The sequence below is a fragment of the Eleutherodactylus coqui genome, chromosome 3, assembly GCF_035609145.1.
Source record: "Eleutherodactylus coqui strain aEleCoq1 chromosome 3, aEleCoq1.hap1, whole genome shotgun sequence".
NCBI classification, from domain to species: domain Eukaryota; kingdom Metazoa; phylum Chordata; class Amphibia; order Anura; family Eleutherodactylidae; genus Eleutherodactylus; species Eleutherodactylus coqui.
In genome coordinates this window covers 319,301,175-319,317,480 of record NC_089839.1, presented here as the reverse complement: position 1 = coordinate 319,317,480, position 16,306 = coordinate 319,301,175, and the positions used below count along the sequence as shown (strand labels likewise).

Sequence of the window (16,306 nt, the reverse complement as noted above, 5' to 3'; positions counted from 1 at the left end):
ACATACCATTGGATCGCTGGAGAGGACATCCCCAGGACACAGCTGGAGTCACTGAGCAGGGAGACCCAATGCCTAGCGCCATCCTATGCGACAAATGCCGCGATAAGCTCCGGCCGCGAGTGTATTAAGATCCTGCGCATTCGCGGTGTGCGCAGCGAGCGCCGGGACAGATACGAATCGTGAGGACTTCCAAATCCCGCGCATGCGCAGCGCGCAAACCACGGGTGGAAGCGGAGAAAAGCTCCGCACAGCAAAGGGAAAAACCCACACACTGGCGCATGTGCCGTGCCGACAACAGGCGCCATGATGTTCATATGCTCAACAGGGGCATATCGCTGCTTATTAAAAAACTCTATCACAATTCTCCGCAAATGGAAAATCCATGATGGAGAGGTGAAGTCAAAATCCAAAATAGGTTGACTTAAAAAAGACTTATGTCCAATACAAAAAATACATCAAAAAAAGATTATATATATATATAGACTAGCTGATATACCCGGCCGGCCTGTGTAATATATATAGACTAGCTGATATACCCGGCCGGCCTGTGTAATATATATATATAGACTAGCTGATATACCCGGCCGGCCTGTGTAATATATATATATATATACACTAGCTGATATACCCAGCCGGCCTGTGTAATATATATACACTAGCTGATATACCCGGCCGGCCTAATATATATAGATACACTAGCTGATATACCCGGCCGGCCTGTGTAATATATATATATATATATACACTAGCTGATATACCCGGCCGGCCTGTGTAATATATATATATATACACTAGCAGATATACCCGGCCGGCCTGTGTAATATATATATATATATATATACACTAGCTGATATACCCGGCCGGCCTGTGTAATATATATATATACATATACACTAGCTAATATACCCAGCCGGCCTGTGTAATATATATATATACACTAGGTGATATACCCGGCCGGCCTGTGTAATATATATATATATATATATATATATATATATATATATATATAGACTAGCTGATATACCCGGCCGGCCTGTGTAATATATATATATATATATATATATATATATATATATATATATATATATATAGACTAGCTGATATACCCGGCCGGCCGATGTAATATATATAGACTAGCTGATATACCCGGCCGGCCGATGTAATATATATAGACTAGCTGATATACCCGGCCGGCCTGTGTAATATATATAGACTAGCTGATATACCCGGCTTCGCCCGAGTTAATTTGGTCCTGGTGTTTATCTGGTGTTCACACGGAAAATCTTATGAAGTCGTGGTTACTTTAGAGATACTGAGGAAAAAGATATGTTCCCCATTTTGCATAGTTCTCTGCGTTACCCAGGAAACACCACGTGGAGGTAACCATGCGACGTGTCCATTATCTATATATATAAAATTGAATGTATATCTGTCTGTGTGTCCTTTATGCGCTACTACACCAGTCATCCGATCGCCATGAAACTTTGGGAAGTTGTTGAGTACACTCCTGGGAAGATTACTGGCATAGTACATTTATGCTATGATTAATGGTGCACGTGCGAGCGTCGTCGACAGTTACGCCCCCCCCCCACGTAGATCGTTCGATTTCCATCATTGCCACCAATTCTCTCACTTCCCGATGTCATAAAAACTTGAAATTTGGCACGAGCATTGATTATGTCATAAATAGGAAAAGCTAATGGGTCCCAACTCCATTATTCAATTCCAAGTGCAAAAGAATTAGCGTCCAAACTTTACGTAGTATGGAATCTAATTCTCTCACTTCCTGATGTCATCTATATGTAATAATAATAATAATCTGTATTTGTATAGCGCCAACATATTCCGCAGCGCTTACATAGACAGGGGATACAGAAAGACAAAAGTACAAACATTACAGAACCACGGTTACATAGTAATCAGCTGATGGAAACAATAGGGGTGCGGGTCCTGCTCCAACGAGCTTACATACATATATATATAAAAATGTCTGTCTGTCTGTCCGTTATGCTTTACTACACCATTCATCTGATCGCCATGAAACTTTGGGAAGTTGTTGAGTACACTCCTGGGAAGATTATAGGCATAGTACAACTATCCTATGATAAATGGCGCGCGTGCAAGCGTCGACAGTTACGCCCCCCCCCACGTAGATCGTTTGATTTCCATCATTGCTACCAATTCTCACTTCCCAATGTCATAGAAACATGACATTTGGCACGAGCATTGATTATGTCATAAATAGGAAAAGCTAATGGGTCACAACTCGATTATTCAATTCTAGCGCCAAAGAATTAGCGTCCAAATTTTACGTACGGCATCTAATTCTCTTACTTCCTGATGTCATCTATATATATATATGAATGTCTGTCCTTTATGCATTACTACACCAGTCATCCAATCGCCATGAAGCTTTGGGAAGTTGCTGACTACACTCCTGGGAAGATTACTGGCATAGTACATCTACCCTACGATAGGTGGCGCCTGCGAGCGAGCATCGCCGACAGTTATGCCCCCCAGACAAAGATCGTTTGATTTCCATCTCCATTTCCGAAAGCAAAAGCAATTATGAGCAACGGGAGGCGTGTTCAACTACAAGATGATGCATCCACCGACCGTATCACAAGACAATTGCTGGATATTGAGAATCCTGAGGTAAAATGAAAGCTGTGCTGTGATTGGTTGTTATATATTATACTGCTGAGGTAACATGAAAGCTGTGCTGTGATTGGTTGTTATATATTATACTGCTGAGGTAACATGAAAGCTGCGCTGTGATTGGTTGTTATATATTATACTGAGGTAACATGAAAGCTGCGCTGTGATTGGTTGGTATATATTATACTGAGGTAATATGAAAGCTGTGCTGTGATTGGTTGTTATATATTATACTGAGGTAACATGAAAGCTGCGCTGTGATTGGTTGGTATATATTATACTGAGGTAACATGAAAGCTGTGCTGTGATTGGTTGTTATATATTATACTGAGGTAACATGAAAGCTGTGCTGTGATTGGTTGGTATATATTAATCTGAGGTAACATGAAAGCTGCGCTGTGATTGGTTGGTATATATTATACTGAGGTAATATGAAAGCTGCGCTGTGATTGGTTGCTATTTCATATACTGCTGAGGTAACATGAAAGCTGCGCTGTGATTGGTTGGCATATATTATACTGAGGTAATATGAAAGCTGTGCTGTGATTGGTTGCTATTTCATATACTGCTGAGGTAACATGAAAGCTGCGCTGTGATTGGCTGTTATATATTATACTGAGGTAACATGAAAGCTGCGCTGTGATTGGTTGCTATTTCTTATACTGAGGTAACATGAAAGCTGCGCTGTGATTGGTTGTTATATATTATACTGAGGTAACATGAAAGCTGTGCTGTGATTGGTTGTTATCTAGATATATAAAAACTAATGAATGAATGTCTGTCTGTCTGTCTGTCTTCGCAGCAACGCGCGATGGGTAAGCTAGTATAAAATAAAAAATAAAATTAAAAAGATTTGTGAAAGACAAATAAGAAAACAATTGAATTTTAAAACTAAAAAGGTCGTTTTTTTGCTGTAAATAACAAATCTGAATGTAAAATACTAAACTTAGGAATCTAACTCACAACATCGGGAAGGTGAAAACTTTGCCTAAAAGAAACATTTAAAACTTCACATTTTTCATCCATTTTACAAATAGAAAACCAATAATGGTATTAAGTGGTGAGGGCCTCTTTGTACACTATGTTGGCAGTTTGACCCCCAGGAGCCAGTATGAACAGGTTACTTGGCTGGCCAACTCTGGAACACGCCACATAGAACTGTCCATGAGATAACAGCCCCGTCTCACATCTATACCTGCCTTTGTCAGTGACTGCCCCTGTGACTTGTTAATAGTCATGGCCAAGCAGAATTTAATGGGAAATTGAAGCCGCTTAAATTCAAAAATGTAGTCTGAAGGGATTCTAGGTATCCGTGGAATAAACACTGTTTCACCTTCACCACAGCCTGTGAACACAGTCGCCTCAATAACATTCGGCCGCAGTGTCTTTATTTGCAGCCTTGTTCCATTACACGGTTTTGGAGGGTTCAAATTCCGTTACAACATTATGGGCGCTCCAACCTTGAGAGTAAGGCGATGAGCTAACATACCTGGCGGCTCCAACCTTGAGAGTAAGGCGGTGAGCAGGCATTCCTGGCGGCTCCAACCTTGAGAGTAAGGCGATGAGCTAACATACCTGGCGGCTCCAACCTTGAGAGTAAGGCGGTGAGCAGGCATTCCTGGCGGCTCCAACCTTGAGAGTAAGGCGGTGAGCTAACATTCCTGGCGGCTCCAACCTTGAGAGTAAGGCGGTGAGCTGGCATTCCTGGCGGCTCCAACCTTGAGAGTAAGGCGGTGAGCAGGCATTCCTGGCGGCTCCAACCTTGAGAGTAAGACGGTGAGCTGGCATTCCTGGCGGCTCCAACCTTGAGAGTAAGGCGGTGAGCTGGCATTCCTGGCGGCTCCAACCTTGAGAGTAAGACGGTGAGCTAACATTCCTGGCGGCTCCAACCTTGAGAGTAAGGCGGTGAGCTGGCATTCCTGGCGGCTCCAACCTTGAGAGTAAGACGGTGAGCTGGCATTCCTGGCGGCTCCAACCTTGAGAGTAAGGCGATGAGCTAACATTCCTGGCGGCTCCAACCTTGAGAGTAAGATGGTGAGCAGGCATTCCTGGCGGCTCCAACCTTGAGAGTAAGGCGGTGAGCTGGCATTCCTGGCGGCTCCAACCTTGAGAGTAAGGCGGTGAGCTAACATTCCTGGCGGCTCCAACCTTGAGAGTAAGGCGGTGAGCTGGCATTCCTGGCGGCTCCAACCTTGAGAGTAAGGCGGTGAGCTGGCATTCCTGGCGGCTCCAACCTTGAGAGTAAGGCGATGAGCTAACATTCCTGGCGGCTCCAACCTTGAGAGTAAGACGGTGAGCAGGCATTCCTGGCGGCTCCAACCTTGAGAGTAAGGCGGTGAGCTGGCATTCCTGGCGGCTCCAACCTTGAGAGTAAGGCGATGAGCTAACATTCCTGGCGGCTCCAACCTTGAGAGTAAGACGGTGAGCAGGCATTCCTGGCGGCTCCAACCTTGAGAGTAAGGCGGTGAGCAGGCATTCCTGGCGGCTCCAACCTTAAGAGTAAGACGGTGAGCTGGCATTCCTGGCGGCTCCAACCTTGAGAGTAAGGCGGTGAGCTGGCATTCCTGGCGGCTCCAACCTTGAGAGTAAGGCGATGAGCTAACATACCTGGCGGCTCCAACCTTGAGAGTAAGACGGTGAGCAGGCATTCCTGGCGGCTCCAACCTTGAGAGTAAGGCGGTGAGCTGGCATTCCTGGTGGCTCCAACCTTGAGAGTAAGGCGGTGAGCTGGCATTCCTGGCGGCTCCAACCTTAAGAGTAAGACGGTGAGCTGGCATTCCTGGCGGCTCCAGTGTATTGAGAAACTCAACAGGATAGTTGACAGCATCATCACTGTTCAGAACTGAGTCAATCGACTTGTAAACAGTCTCACTTCCACCAAGACGTTCCAACAAACAATGATTTAACTCCGAGGCAGAAGCGTTTGTAGGCGTTAACAATGCTCTTTCTCGTAGCCAAGAGGCAGGTTTCTGTCTGAGGTGTTTAATGTCAGGATATATTTCTGCTATAAGACTGTCTACAGAGTCGATAGTAGTACACAGGTTTGGTGGGATCTTAAGGATGCTATGGATGTTGTTAAGATCTCCATTGCCTATTTTTAACAGAAGATCAGCATTGATGTCACCCCTCAGATGAACCCTCATATTTGTGGAAAGAGATAATTTTTCGACTTTTGGCCAAAGAAAGGAACTCTTGAGGCAAGCATTGACCTCATCAGCACGAGTACCTCGGGGCATGACAGGTAAAGTTTGCCTGAAGTCTCCTGAGAACAACACTGTGACTCCTCCCATAAGTTTGCTGCTGTTACGGAGATCTCGAAGAGTGCGGTCAACTGCCTCTATTCCGGCTTTATGCGACATTGTACATTCATCCCACACTATAAGTTTACAGTCTTGGAGTACTGATGCAAGGTCACTCTGCTTCGAAATACTGCAGACTGGGGCTTCAACTCGATTTAAATGTAATGGCAGCTTGAAGGTGATGTGTGACGTTTTTCCTCCCTGTAGTAGTGTAGCAGCAATGCCTGAGGATGCTCCAGCGATTGCAATGTTTTTTGTGCTCCTTACTTTGGCCAACAACAAATTTATCAAATAGGTTTTTCCGGTTCCTCCTGATGCATCCAAAAAGAAGACTTTGTTTGAATTAGACCCAACACTTTGTAGTACTTTATGGTAGACAGTCTTTTGGTCATCAGTAAGGCATGCTTCGTGTTTTGCCACTGTGTCTTTCAGTATTGCAACATCGTAATTGATTTGCTTCAGATATTCTCGGTTTTCCAAAATGTCATCAGTTCGTATTGCTTCTGGTAAGCTATACTCCTGTAAGGTTCGACCTCCCAAAGACAGAATGATGTCTTCCAGCAAAATCAAAGTCTTGTTATAAATATGCTCTTTATGTTGTGTTTATTTCTTGATTATGTCTCTGCACTTGCCACAAGATATCCTCAGAGAAATTGTGAGTCTCCCACAACAGCAATGGCTCAGACACCTGACAAAAGACCACCATGATGGCAAACAATTCCCTCAACCTAACTGCAAAATGAAATATACAGAGGTCAGCGTAGCGCTCCTGCGGTCATATATAGTGAGATATAAGATATTAAATGAGGACTTACCCGGTACTGCGCAGGGTCTTATACCCAGACAGGCCCTGCCCGCACCTCTCGGTCCAAGATCGCCTTAAAATTTTTGATGAAAATTCTTCCTCCACATCCACAGATTGGGAGAGCTGCAGGGTTCCTTGAGTGCCCCAAGGAGGAGACCCAATAAATTCAGGAAAATGGTAGAAAGAAAAATGACCCCAGCGCTCGCTGGGGTCATTTTTCTTTCTACCATTTTCCTCAACCTAACTGCTGAATGAGACAAAGCTGCTTCTTCCAATGTTTTGCTCCAATGACTGTCATCTTCAAGTAAGCCGAGTGACTTACATGCTGACTGGAATGTTAGATGAAGACCATCAACAGTTGTTAGATGACTGAAAGATGTGGGGCCACGAACCTCGCAAATGGTAACATTCAGAGTTATTTGGATGCACTGTATAAACTCTACCAAGGACTGTGTCTTTTTCACTCCTGGATATCCGATAACTAGAGATGAGCGAACGTACTCGTCCGAGCTTGATATTCGTGCAAATATTAGGGTGTTCGGGATGCTCGTTACTCGTGACGAGTACCACGCGATGTTCCGGTTACTTTCAGTTTCCTCTCTGAGACGTTAGCACGCTTTTCTGGCCAATTGAAAGACAGGGAAGGCATTACAACTTCCCCCTGTGATGTTCCAGCCCTATACCACCCCCCTGCTGTGAGTGGCTGGGGCGATCAGGTGTCACCCGAGTATAAAAGTTGGCCCCTCCCGCGGCTCGCCACAGATGCCTTGTGAGTTAGCTGAGGGAAAGTGCTGCTGGTGCCGGAGCTGCTGTAGGGAGAGCGTTAGTAGTGAGTGTAGGCTTCAAGAACCCCAACGGTCCTTCTCAGGGCCACATCTATCCGTGTGCAGTACTGTGGAGGGTGTTGTTAGCAGTGTTGCACAAATTTTTTTTTTCAAAATCGGCAGTCTGCAGAGCATTGCGCCCTGCAGTAATAGTCCAGGGACAGAAGTGGTGCTTAGGTAGGGAGAGTGTTAGTAGTGAGTGTAGGCTTCAAGAACCCCAACGGTCCTTCTTAGGGCCACATCTATCCGTGTGCAGTACTGTGCAGGCTGCTGTTAGCAGTGTTGCATATTTTTTTCTTTTCAAAATCGGCTGTCTGCAGAGCATTGCGCCCTGCAGTAATACTACAGGGAGAGAATTGTGTAGGCAGGGCCAGAAGACATATATTATTGATTGAATATAGTCAGTGGGCCCTCCGTTTCCCAAAAAGGGAAACATTCTATTTGTCCTGCAGGCTTGCGCCAATTTATTTCCTGCCTGGGAAATCACTGGTAATACAGCATGCTGAGGGGTAGAGGTAAGCCTAGAGGACGTGGACGTGGCCGAGGACGCGTAGGCCCAAGTGAGGGTGTGGGCACAGGGCGAGCTCCTGATCAAGGTGTATCGCAGCCGACTGCTGCGCGATTAGGAGAGAGGCACGTTTCTGGCGTCCCCACATTCATCTCACAATTAATGGGTCCACGCGGGAGACCTTTATTAGAAAATGAGCAGTGTGAGCAGGTCCTGTCGTGGATGGCAGAAAGTGCTTCGAGCAAGCTATCATCCACCCACAGTTCTGCGCCGTCCAGTGCTGCAAATCCAAATCCTCTGTCTGCTGCTCCTCCTTCCTCCCAGCCTCCTCACTCCGCTACAATGACACATGCTCAGGAGCGGGAAGACTCCCAGGAACTGTTCTCGGGCCCCTGCTTAGATTGGGCAGCAGTGGTTCCTCTCCCACCAGAGGAGTTTATTGTCACTGATGCCCAACCATTGGAAAGTTCCCGGGGTCCGGGGGATGAGGCTGGGGACTTCCGGCAACTGTCTCAAGACCTTTCAGTGGGTGAGGAGGACGATGACGATGAGACACAGTTGTCTTGCAGTGAGGTAGTAGTAAGGGCAGTAAGTCCGAGGGAGGAGCGCACAGAGGATTCGGAGGAAGAGCAGCAGGACGATGAGGTGACTGACCCCACCTGGTGTGCAACGCCTACTCAGGACTGGTCTTCAGAGGGGGAGGCAAGGGCAGCAGCAGGGCAGGTTGGAAGAGGCAGTGCGGTGTCCAGGGGTAGAGGCAGGGCCAGACCGAATAATCCACCAACTGTTTCCCAAAGCGCACCCTCGCGCCATGCCACCCTGCAGAGGCTGGGGTGCTCTAAGGTCTGGCAGTTTTTCACAGAGACGCCTGACGACCGACGAACAGTGGTGTGCAACCTTTGTCGCGCCAAGATCAGCCGGGGAGCCGCCACCAGCATGCGCAGACATATGATGGCCAAGCACCCCACAAGGTGGGACGAAAGCCGTTCACCGCCTCCCGTTTGCACCGCTGCCTCTCCCCTTGTGCCCCAACCTGCCACTGAGATGCAACCCCCCTCTCAGGACACAGGCACTACCATCTCCTGGCCTGCACCCACACCCTCACCTCCGCTGTCCTCGGTCCCATCCACCAATGTCTCGCACCGCACCGTCCAGCCGTCGCTAGCGCAAGTGTTTGAGCGCAAGCGCAAGTACGCCGCCACGCACCCGCACGCTCAAGTGTTAACCGTCCACATAGCCAAATTTATCAGCCTTGAGATGCTGCCATATAGGGTTGTGGAAACGGAGTCCTTCAAAAGTATGATGGCGGCGGCGGCCCCGCGCTACTCAGTTCCCAGTCGCCACTACTTTTCCCGATGTGCTGTCCCAGCCCTGCACGACCACGTCTCCCGCAACATTGTACGCGCCCTCACCAACGCGGTTACTGCCAAGGTCCACTTAACAACGGATACGTGGACAAGCACAGGCGGGCAGGGCCACTATATCTCCCTGACGGCACATTGGGTGAATTTAGTGGAGGCTGGGACAGAGTCAGAGCCTGGGACCGCTCACGTCCTACCCACCCCCAGAATTGCGGGCCACAGCTCGGTGGTGGTATCTGCGGCGGTGTATGCTTCCTCCACTAAAGCACCCTCCTCCTCCTCCTCTGCAACCTCTGTCTCGCAATCAAGATGTGTCAGCAGCAGCACGTCGCCAGCAGTCGGTGTCGCCCGGCGTGGCAGCACAGCGGTGGGCAAGCGTCAGCAGGCCGTGCTGAAACTACTCAGCTTAGGAGATAGGAGGCACATGGCCCACGAACTGCTGCAGGGTCTGACAGAGCAGACCGACCGCTGGCTTGCGCCGCTGAGCCTCCAACCGGGCATGGTCGTGTGTGACAACGGCCGTAACCTGGTGGCGGCTCTGCAGCTCGACAGCCTCACGCACGTGCCATGCCTGGCCCACGTCTTTAATTTGGTGGTTCAGCGCTTTCTGAAAAGCTACCCACGCTTGTCATACCTGCTCGTAAAGGTGCGCCGGCTCTGCGCACATTTCCGCAAGTCCCACACGGACGCTGCCACCCTGCGCACCCTGCAACATCGCTTTAATCTGCCAGTGCACCGACTGCTGTGCGACGTGCCCACACAGTGGAACTCTGCGCTCCACATGTTGGCCAGGATCTATGAGCAGCGTAGAGCTATAGTGGAATACCAACTCCAACATGGGCAGCGCAGTGGGAGTCAGCCTCCTCAATTCTTTACAGAAGAGTGGGCCTGGTTGGCAGACATCTGCCAGGTCCTTGGAAACTTTGATCAGTCTACCCAGGTGGTGAGCGGCGATGCTGCAATCATTAGCGTCACCATTCCTCTGCTATGCATCTTGAGAAGTTCCCTGCAAACCATAAAGGCAGCCGCTTTGCGCTCGGAAGCAGAGCCGGGGGAAGACAGTATGTCGCTGGATAGTCAGAGCACCCTCCTGTCTATATCTCAGCGCATTCAGGAGGAGGAGGAGGAGGAGCATGAGGAGGATGAGGAGGAGGGGGAAGAGACAGCTTGGGCCACTGCTGACGGTACCCATGCTGCTTGCCTGTCATCATTTCAGCGTGTATGGCCTGAGGAGGAGGAGGAGGAGGAGGATCCTGAAAGTGATCTTCCTAGTGCGGACAGCCATTTGTTGCGTACAGGTACCCTGGCACACATGGCTGACTTCATGTTAGGATGCCTTTCTCGTGACCCTCGCGTTACACGCATTCTGGCCACTACGGATTACTGGGTGTACACACTGCTTGACCCACGGTATAAGGAGAACCTTTCCACTCTCATACCCGAAGAGGAAAGGGGTTTGAGAGTGTTGCTATACCACAGGACCCTGGCGGACAAGCTGATGGTAAAATTTCCATCCGACAGCGCTAGTGGCAGAAGGCGCAGTTCCGAGGGCCAGGTAGCAGGGGAGGCGCAGAGATCAGGCAGGATGTACAGCACAGGCAGGCCAACACTCTCTAAGGCCTTTGACAGCTTTATGGCTCCCCAGCAAGACTGTGTCACCGCTCCCCAGTCAAGGCTGAGTCGGCGGGAGCACTGTAAAAGGATGGTGAGGGAGTACGTAGCCGATCGCACGACCGTCCTCCGTGACGCCTCTGCCCCCTACAACTACTGGGTGTCGAAGCTGGACATGTGGCCTGAACTCGCGCTGTATGCCCTGGAGGTGCTTGCTTGTCCTGCGGCTAGCGTCTTGTCGGAGAGTGTGTTTAGTGTGGCTGGGGGAATCATCACGGATAAGCGTACCCGCCTGTCAACCGACAGTGCCGACAGGCTAACACTCATCAAGATGAACAAAGCCTGGATTTCCCCAGACTTCTCTTCTCCACCAGCGGACAGCAGCGATACGTAAGCAATACGTAGGCTGCACCCGCGGATGGAAGCTACGTTCTCTCTCACCATCCAAAACGGGGACATTTCTGCTTCATCAATCTGTGTCTAATATTCCTCCTCCTCCTCCTGCTCCTCCTCCTGAAACCTCACGTAATCACGCTGAACGGGCAATTTTTCTTAGGGCCACAAGGCTCACTCATATCATTTTTCTAAACAATTTTTATATGTTTCAATGCTCTTAAAAGCGTTGGAACTTTAACTTGAACCAATTTTTAGTTAAACTGGGCTGCCTCCAGGCCTAGTTACCACTTAAGCCACATTAACCAAAGCGATTAATGGGTTTCACCTGCCATCTTGGTTGGGCATGGCCAATTTTTACTGAGGTACATTAGTACTGTTGGTACACCAATTTTTTTGGGCCCTCACCTACAGTGTAATCATAGCAATTTGTATGTTCTTCGCCTGCACTCATGGTACAGAAAGGTGTGTGGGGTTGGCCTACACTTTAGCTACATAAATGTAACTTGGGCCTTGGCTATACTGCAGCTACTGAAATGGAACTAAGACTGCGCTCCCACTATACTGCTGCTTCGGAATTGTTACTGGGGCCTGTCTTGAGTGCTACTATTACTGAAATGGAACTAATACTGTGCTCCCCCTATAATGCTGCTAGTGATATGTTAGTGGGGCCTGTCCTAATGCTACGGCTGAAATGTTACGAATTATGGGCTCTGCTTATACCGCTGCTAATGGTATGTCTCTGGGGTGTGGAAACAGAGGCTTCCCAAAGACATGATGGCGGCGAGGCCATTTCCCACCAACGCGGTTACTGTTAAGGTGCATATAACCACGGACACGTGGAGAGGACACATAGTGCCTCAAAAACATCCCCCTCCTCCTCCAACAATGAAAACATTCTTGGCAAATGCCTTTGCATTGGTCCGTCTGGTGGCAGTCCAAGAATTTCACCTTTACCGACACAACAAGAGAGCCCCCCCCACCATCCCCCCGCCACGGCCCACTTAATCCTGGCCACATTCCGAAAACCAACACAATATAACCGCGCTACTAGTTCCGCAGTCACCACCACATTACCACCAACGCGGTTACTGTTAAGGTACATATAACCACGGACACATGGAGAGGACACGTAGTGCCTCAAAAACATCCCCCGCCACGGCCAACTTAATCCTGGCCACATTCCGAAAACCAACACAATACAACCACGCTACCAGGTCCGCAGTCACCACCACATTACCACCAACGAGGTTACTGTTAAGGTACATATTACCAGTCTGACTGGGGCATGCAGACACCTTGACAGAATGAATAGTGTGTGGCACATAGGTTCCCCATTGCTATGCCCACGTGTGCAGCTCCTGATGGCGGTGGCACAGGATTATATTTCTCATTGCTTCTGTACAGCATTGTGGGCTATCGCCCCGCCCCTTTTAAAGAGGGTCGCTGTCTAGCCGTGCCAACCCTCTGCAGTGTGTGCCTGCGGTACCTCCTCATGGCAGACGCACTTCTAAATAGACATGAGGGTGGTGTGGCATTAGGGCAGCTGAAGGCTGCGCAGGGACAGTTTGGTGTGCGCTGTGGACACTGGGTCGTGCAGGGGGGAGGGGGGTTGGGCAGCATGTAACCCAGGAGAAGTGGCAGCGGAGTGTCATGCAGGCAGTGATTGTGCTTTGTTGGAGGTAGTGTGGTGCTTAGCTAAGGTATGCCTTGCTAATGAGGGCTTTTCAGATGTAAAAGTTGTTGGGAGGGGGGGGCCCACTCTTGTCGCTATTGTGGCTTAATAGTGGGACCTGTGAACTTGAGATGCAGCCCAACATGTAGCCCCTCGCCTGCCCTATCCGTTTCTGTGTCGTTCCCATCACTTTCTTGAATTGCCCAGATTTTCACACATGGAAACCTTAGCGAGCATCGGCGAAATACAAAAATGCTCGAGTCGCCCATTGACTTCAATGGGGTTCGTTAATCGAAACGAACCCTCGAGCATCGCGAAAATTTTGTCCCGAGTAACGAGCACCCGAGCATTTTGGTGCTCGCTCATCTCTACCGATAACGCATGTTCCTTGTTTTCTTCGAACAAATCTATCTTTTTGGCTTCAGAACTGCTAATATAGCGACCTGTCTGGTATATGTTTATTTCATCACATTCATTCTCCACTGCCAACGTGGCCTGATCCCTACCTTTATTCATGGACTTACAAATATATTTAATGGATTTGACAGAATTGCAGTACTCAACATTGATGTGTGCATTAAAGGTGCGGAGAAGAACAGGATTAAAAGGAACTCCCCAGCTGTTATCAAGTACCCAAGTCCCTTGAGCCTTCTCAATAGTTACTGTAAACCCACCCTCACTTGGTGATCTTCTTCTGTACTTCGGATACCCATCATCACCAGTCTGGGTCTCATTGAGGAATGGCTTGGGGTACCTTTTGGAACACTTGCCATCCTTTATGCACTGGGAATGTGTGTTGAAGTTTCCACATGGCCCATGTATCATATTACGTTTAACAATGTTGTACAGAATAGGATCTTCTTTTGGATTTGGTATCTCTGCACAAATTATATTGTCAATCCTATCTGGTGTGATTGCATTTTCAAGCCATAACAAAATATGAATGTGAGGGAGAACACGTTTCTGCCATTCGACAGAATACATGTAACATCTGGGCTTTCCAAAAAGACTCCCCTTGGGTAACAAACTCATGATCTTTTTAACTTTAAGATGGAAAACTCGACTTGTGATGTCATGACGATGCTGGGGTTTCTGCCTGGGCAGTAGAGCTTCTGTAATTTCTGTCCATTTTGGGTTACACGTAAAGGTAATGAATAAGTCTGGACGGCCATAGGTCATCGCATCCTGGGTACGTTTGTGCATGTACCGTGGTCCTCCTGTGAATGACGATGGCAAGATAACAGCCTGGCCCAACTGTCTGATGTCTGCATCATTTTTATCAATGGCGTCTTTGAGGTGAATGTAACTTTCTGCTCTCAATGTTTTCTGGTTATTTCGGATGAAATTTAACCTCTCTGTTTCTATTTTTGCATAAATGTCCACCAAAAACTGGCTAAGCAAAGATCTACAGTGGAATATGTGATTTTGTTTATCCTTTAGCATAAAAATTCAAAGCTGAGATTGTTTTGTTAAGTGGCTGTTTCGTGGTAGGATGTACCTGAGGCAGAGATAAGGAATAGCCATCTTCTCCATAGCAAAACATAATTGGGTACTGTAAAGCATCATATGATCGATGCATTTCGCTGATTCTATGAAGTTTGCTGTCTGTAGCTTGTAACACAATATCCCTTTTTTCAAATGTTTGGCCTACTATGACGACTGCAACTTCATTGACTGTAGGTTTGTTAAACAGCCCTTATGAGCATTCACAGGATTGCTTTCAGCATGAAGGACTATTTGAACCTGATCCTTGTCATCACTGGGTAGACTTTCCACTGCAGATTTAAAGTCTTTAATGTAGGGGTTGCAGTCATGAAGCATTCTTTCAAGCTGTCGAATCAAATTAGGATTGACAACAGATGCATTTTTACATCTTATATTAATTTGTTCTTCTTCATCACCGACAAAATAAATTAGTAAAAACGTATGCTATTGTTCAGGAGATGCCAATAAACTACCTATTAAGTGGTAAACCTGTCCTTGAACTTTGATGGTAGGCATGAAATGCCCTTCCACAACCTGCTTAGCTCCAAAAGAAGTCATTTGGAAAGCACTGTTGTATCTTCGGATTGAATTGTGTTCATTTTCAGGATGTTCCCCTATGAAAAGGGAATTAAGAAGTATGGGTAGGTCTCTAAATGGAGGAAGCTGAACCACTACAACAGCACATTCCAGGAGTCTCATCTCTCCACTTTAGAGCTTCACAGAAAACACAAACAGTTTCCATACCTCCTATAGTGACAGATCGATCACTTTCATATAAAATATCAGGATCATATGTGAATCCAGAATTTTCCATTTTACTCCAAACTTGCTTTTTACGCTGAAGTCGTTTTTCATTGTGTGGATCATATCTGGAAACAGCGTCTCGATTAACATGTGGATGAGTCTGGACATATTTTGCTGCAGCATCTTGATGAACTTTAGGATTTGACCAGTGTACTTTTTAACACAGGCTCTATTTACATCAGGGTGTTGTTGGGTGTATTTAGTTACTGCCTTCCCTTTTACATCAGGGTGTTGTTGGGTGTATTTAGCTGCTGCCTTCCTGTTTACATCAGGGTGTTGTTGGGTGTATTTAGCTGCTGCCTTCCTGTTTACATCAGGGTGTTGTTGGGTGTATTTAGTAACTGCCTTCCTGTTTACATCAGGGTGCTGTTGGGTGTATTTAGTTACTGCCTTCCTGTTTACATCAGGGTGTTGTTGGGTGTATTTAGTTACTGCCTTCCTGTTTACATCAGGGTGTTGTTGGGTGTATTTAGTTACTGCCTTCATGTGCACATCAGGGTGTTGTTGGCTGTATTTAGTTACTGCCTTCACATGTACATCAGGGTGCTGTTGGGTGTATTTAGCTGCTGCCTTCCTGTTTACATCAGGGTGTTGTTGGGTGTATTTAGCTGCTGCCTTCCTGTTTACATCAGGGTGTTGTTGGGTGCATTTAGTTGCTGCCTTCCTGTTTACCTCAGGGTGTCGTTGGGTGTATTTAGTTACTGCCTTCACATGTACATAAGGGTGCTGTTGGGTGTATTTAGTTACTGCCTTCCCTTTTACATCAGGGTGTTGTTAGGTGTATTTAGTTACTGCCTTCCTGTTTACATCAGGGTGTTGTTGACTATATTTAGTTACTGCCTTCCTGTTTACATCAGGGTGTTGTTGGGTGTATTTAGTTACT

The 16,306-nt window shown here is 47.5% G+C and overlaps 1 protein-coding gene across 1 annotated transcript; it reads right to left on the bottom strand.

Annotated features, from left to right (window-relative positions):
• Nucleotides 1–4,310: 4,310 nt before the first annotated feature.
• On the bottom strand, nt 4,311–14,713 carry LOC136620330 (uncharacterized). The gene is made up of 3 exons (XM_066595027.1): nt 14,633–14,713; nt 13,507–14,568; nt 4,311–6,530 (listed from the first exon to the last, which is right to left on the bottom strand). The coding sequence occupies exons 1-3, from the start codon at nt 14,711–14,713 to the stop codon at nt 4,311–4,313; spliced, it is 3,363 nt and encodes a 1,120-aa protein (XP_066451124.1).
• Nucleotides 14,714–16,306: the final 1,593 nt, after the last annotated feature.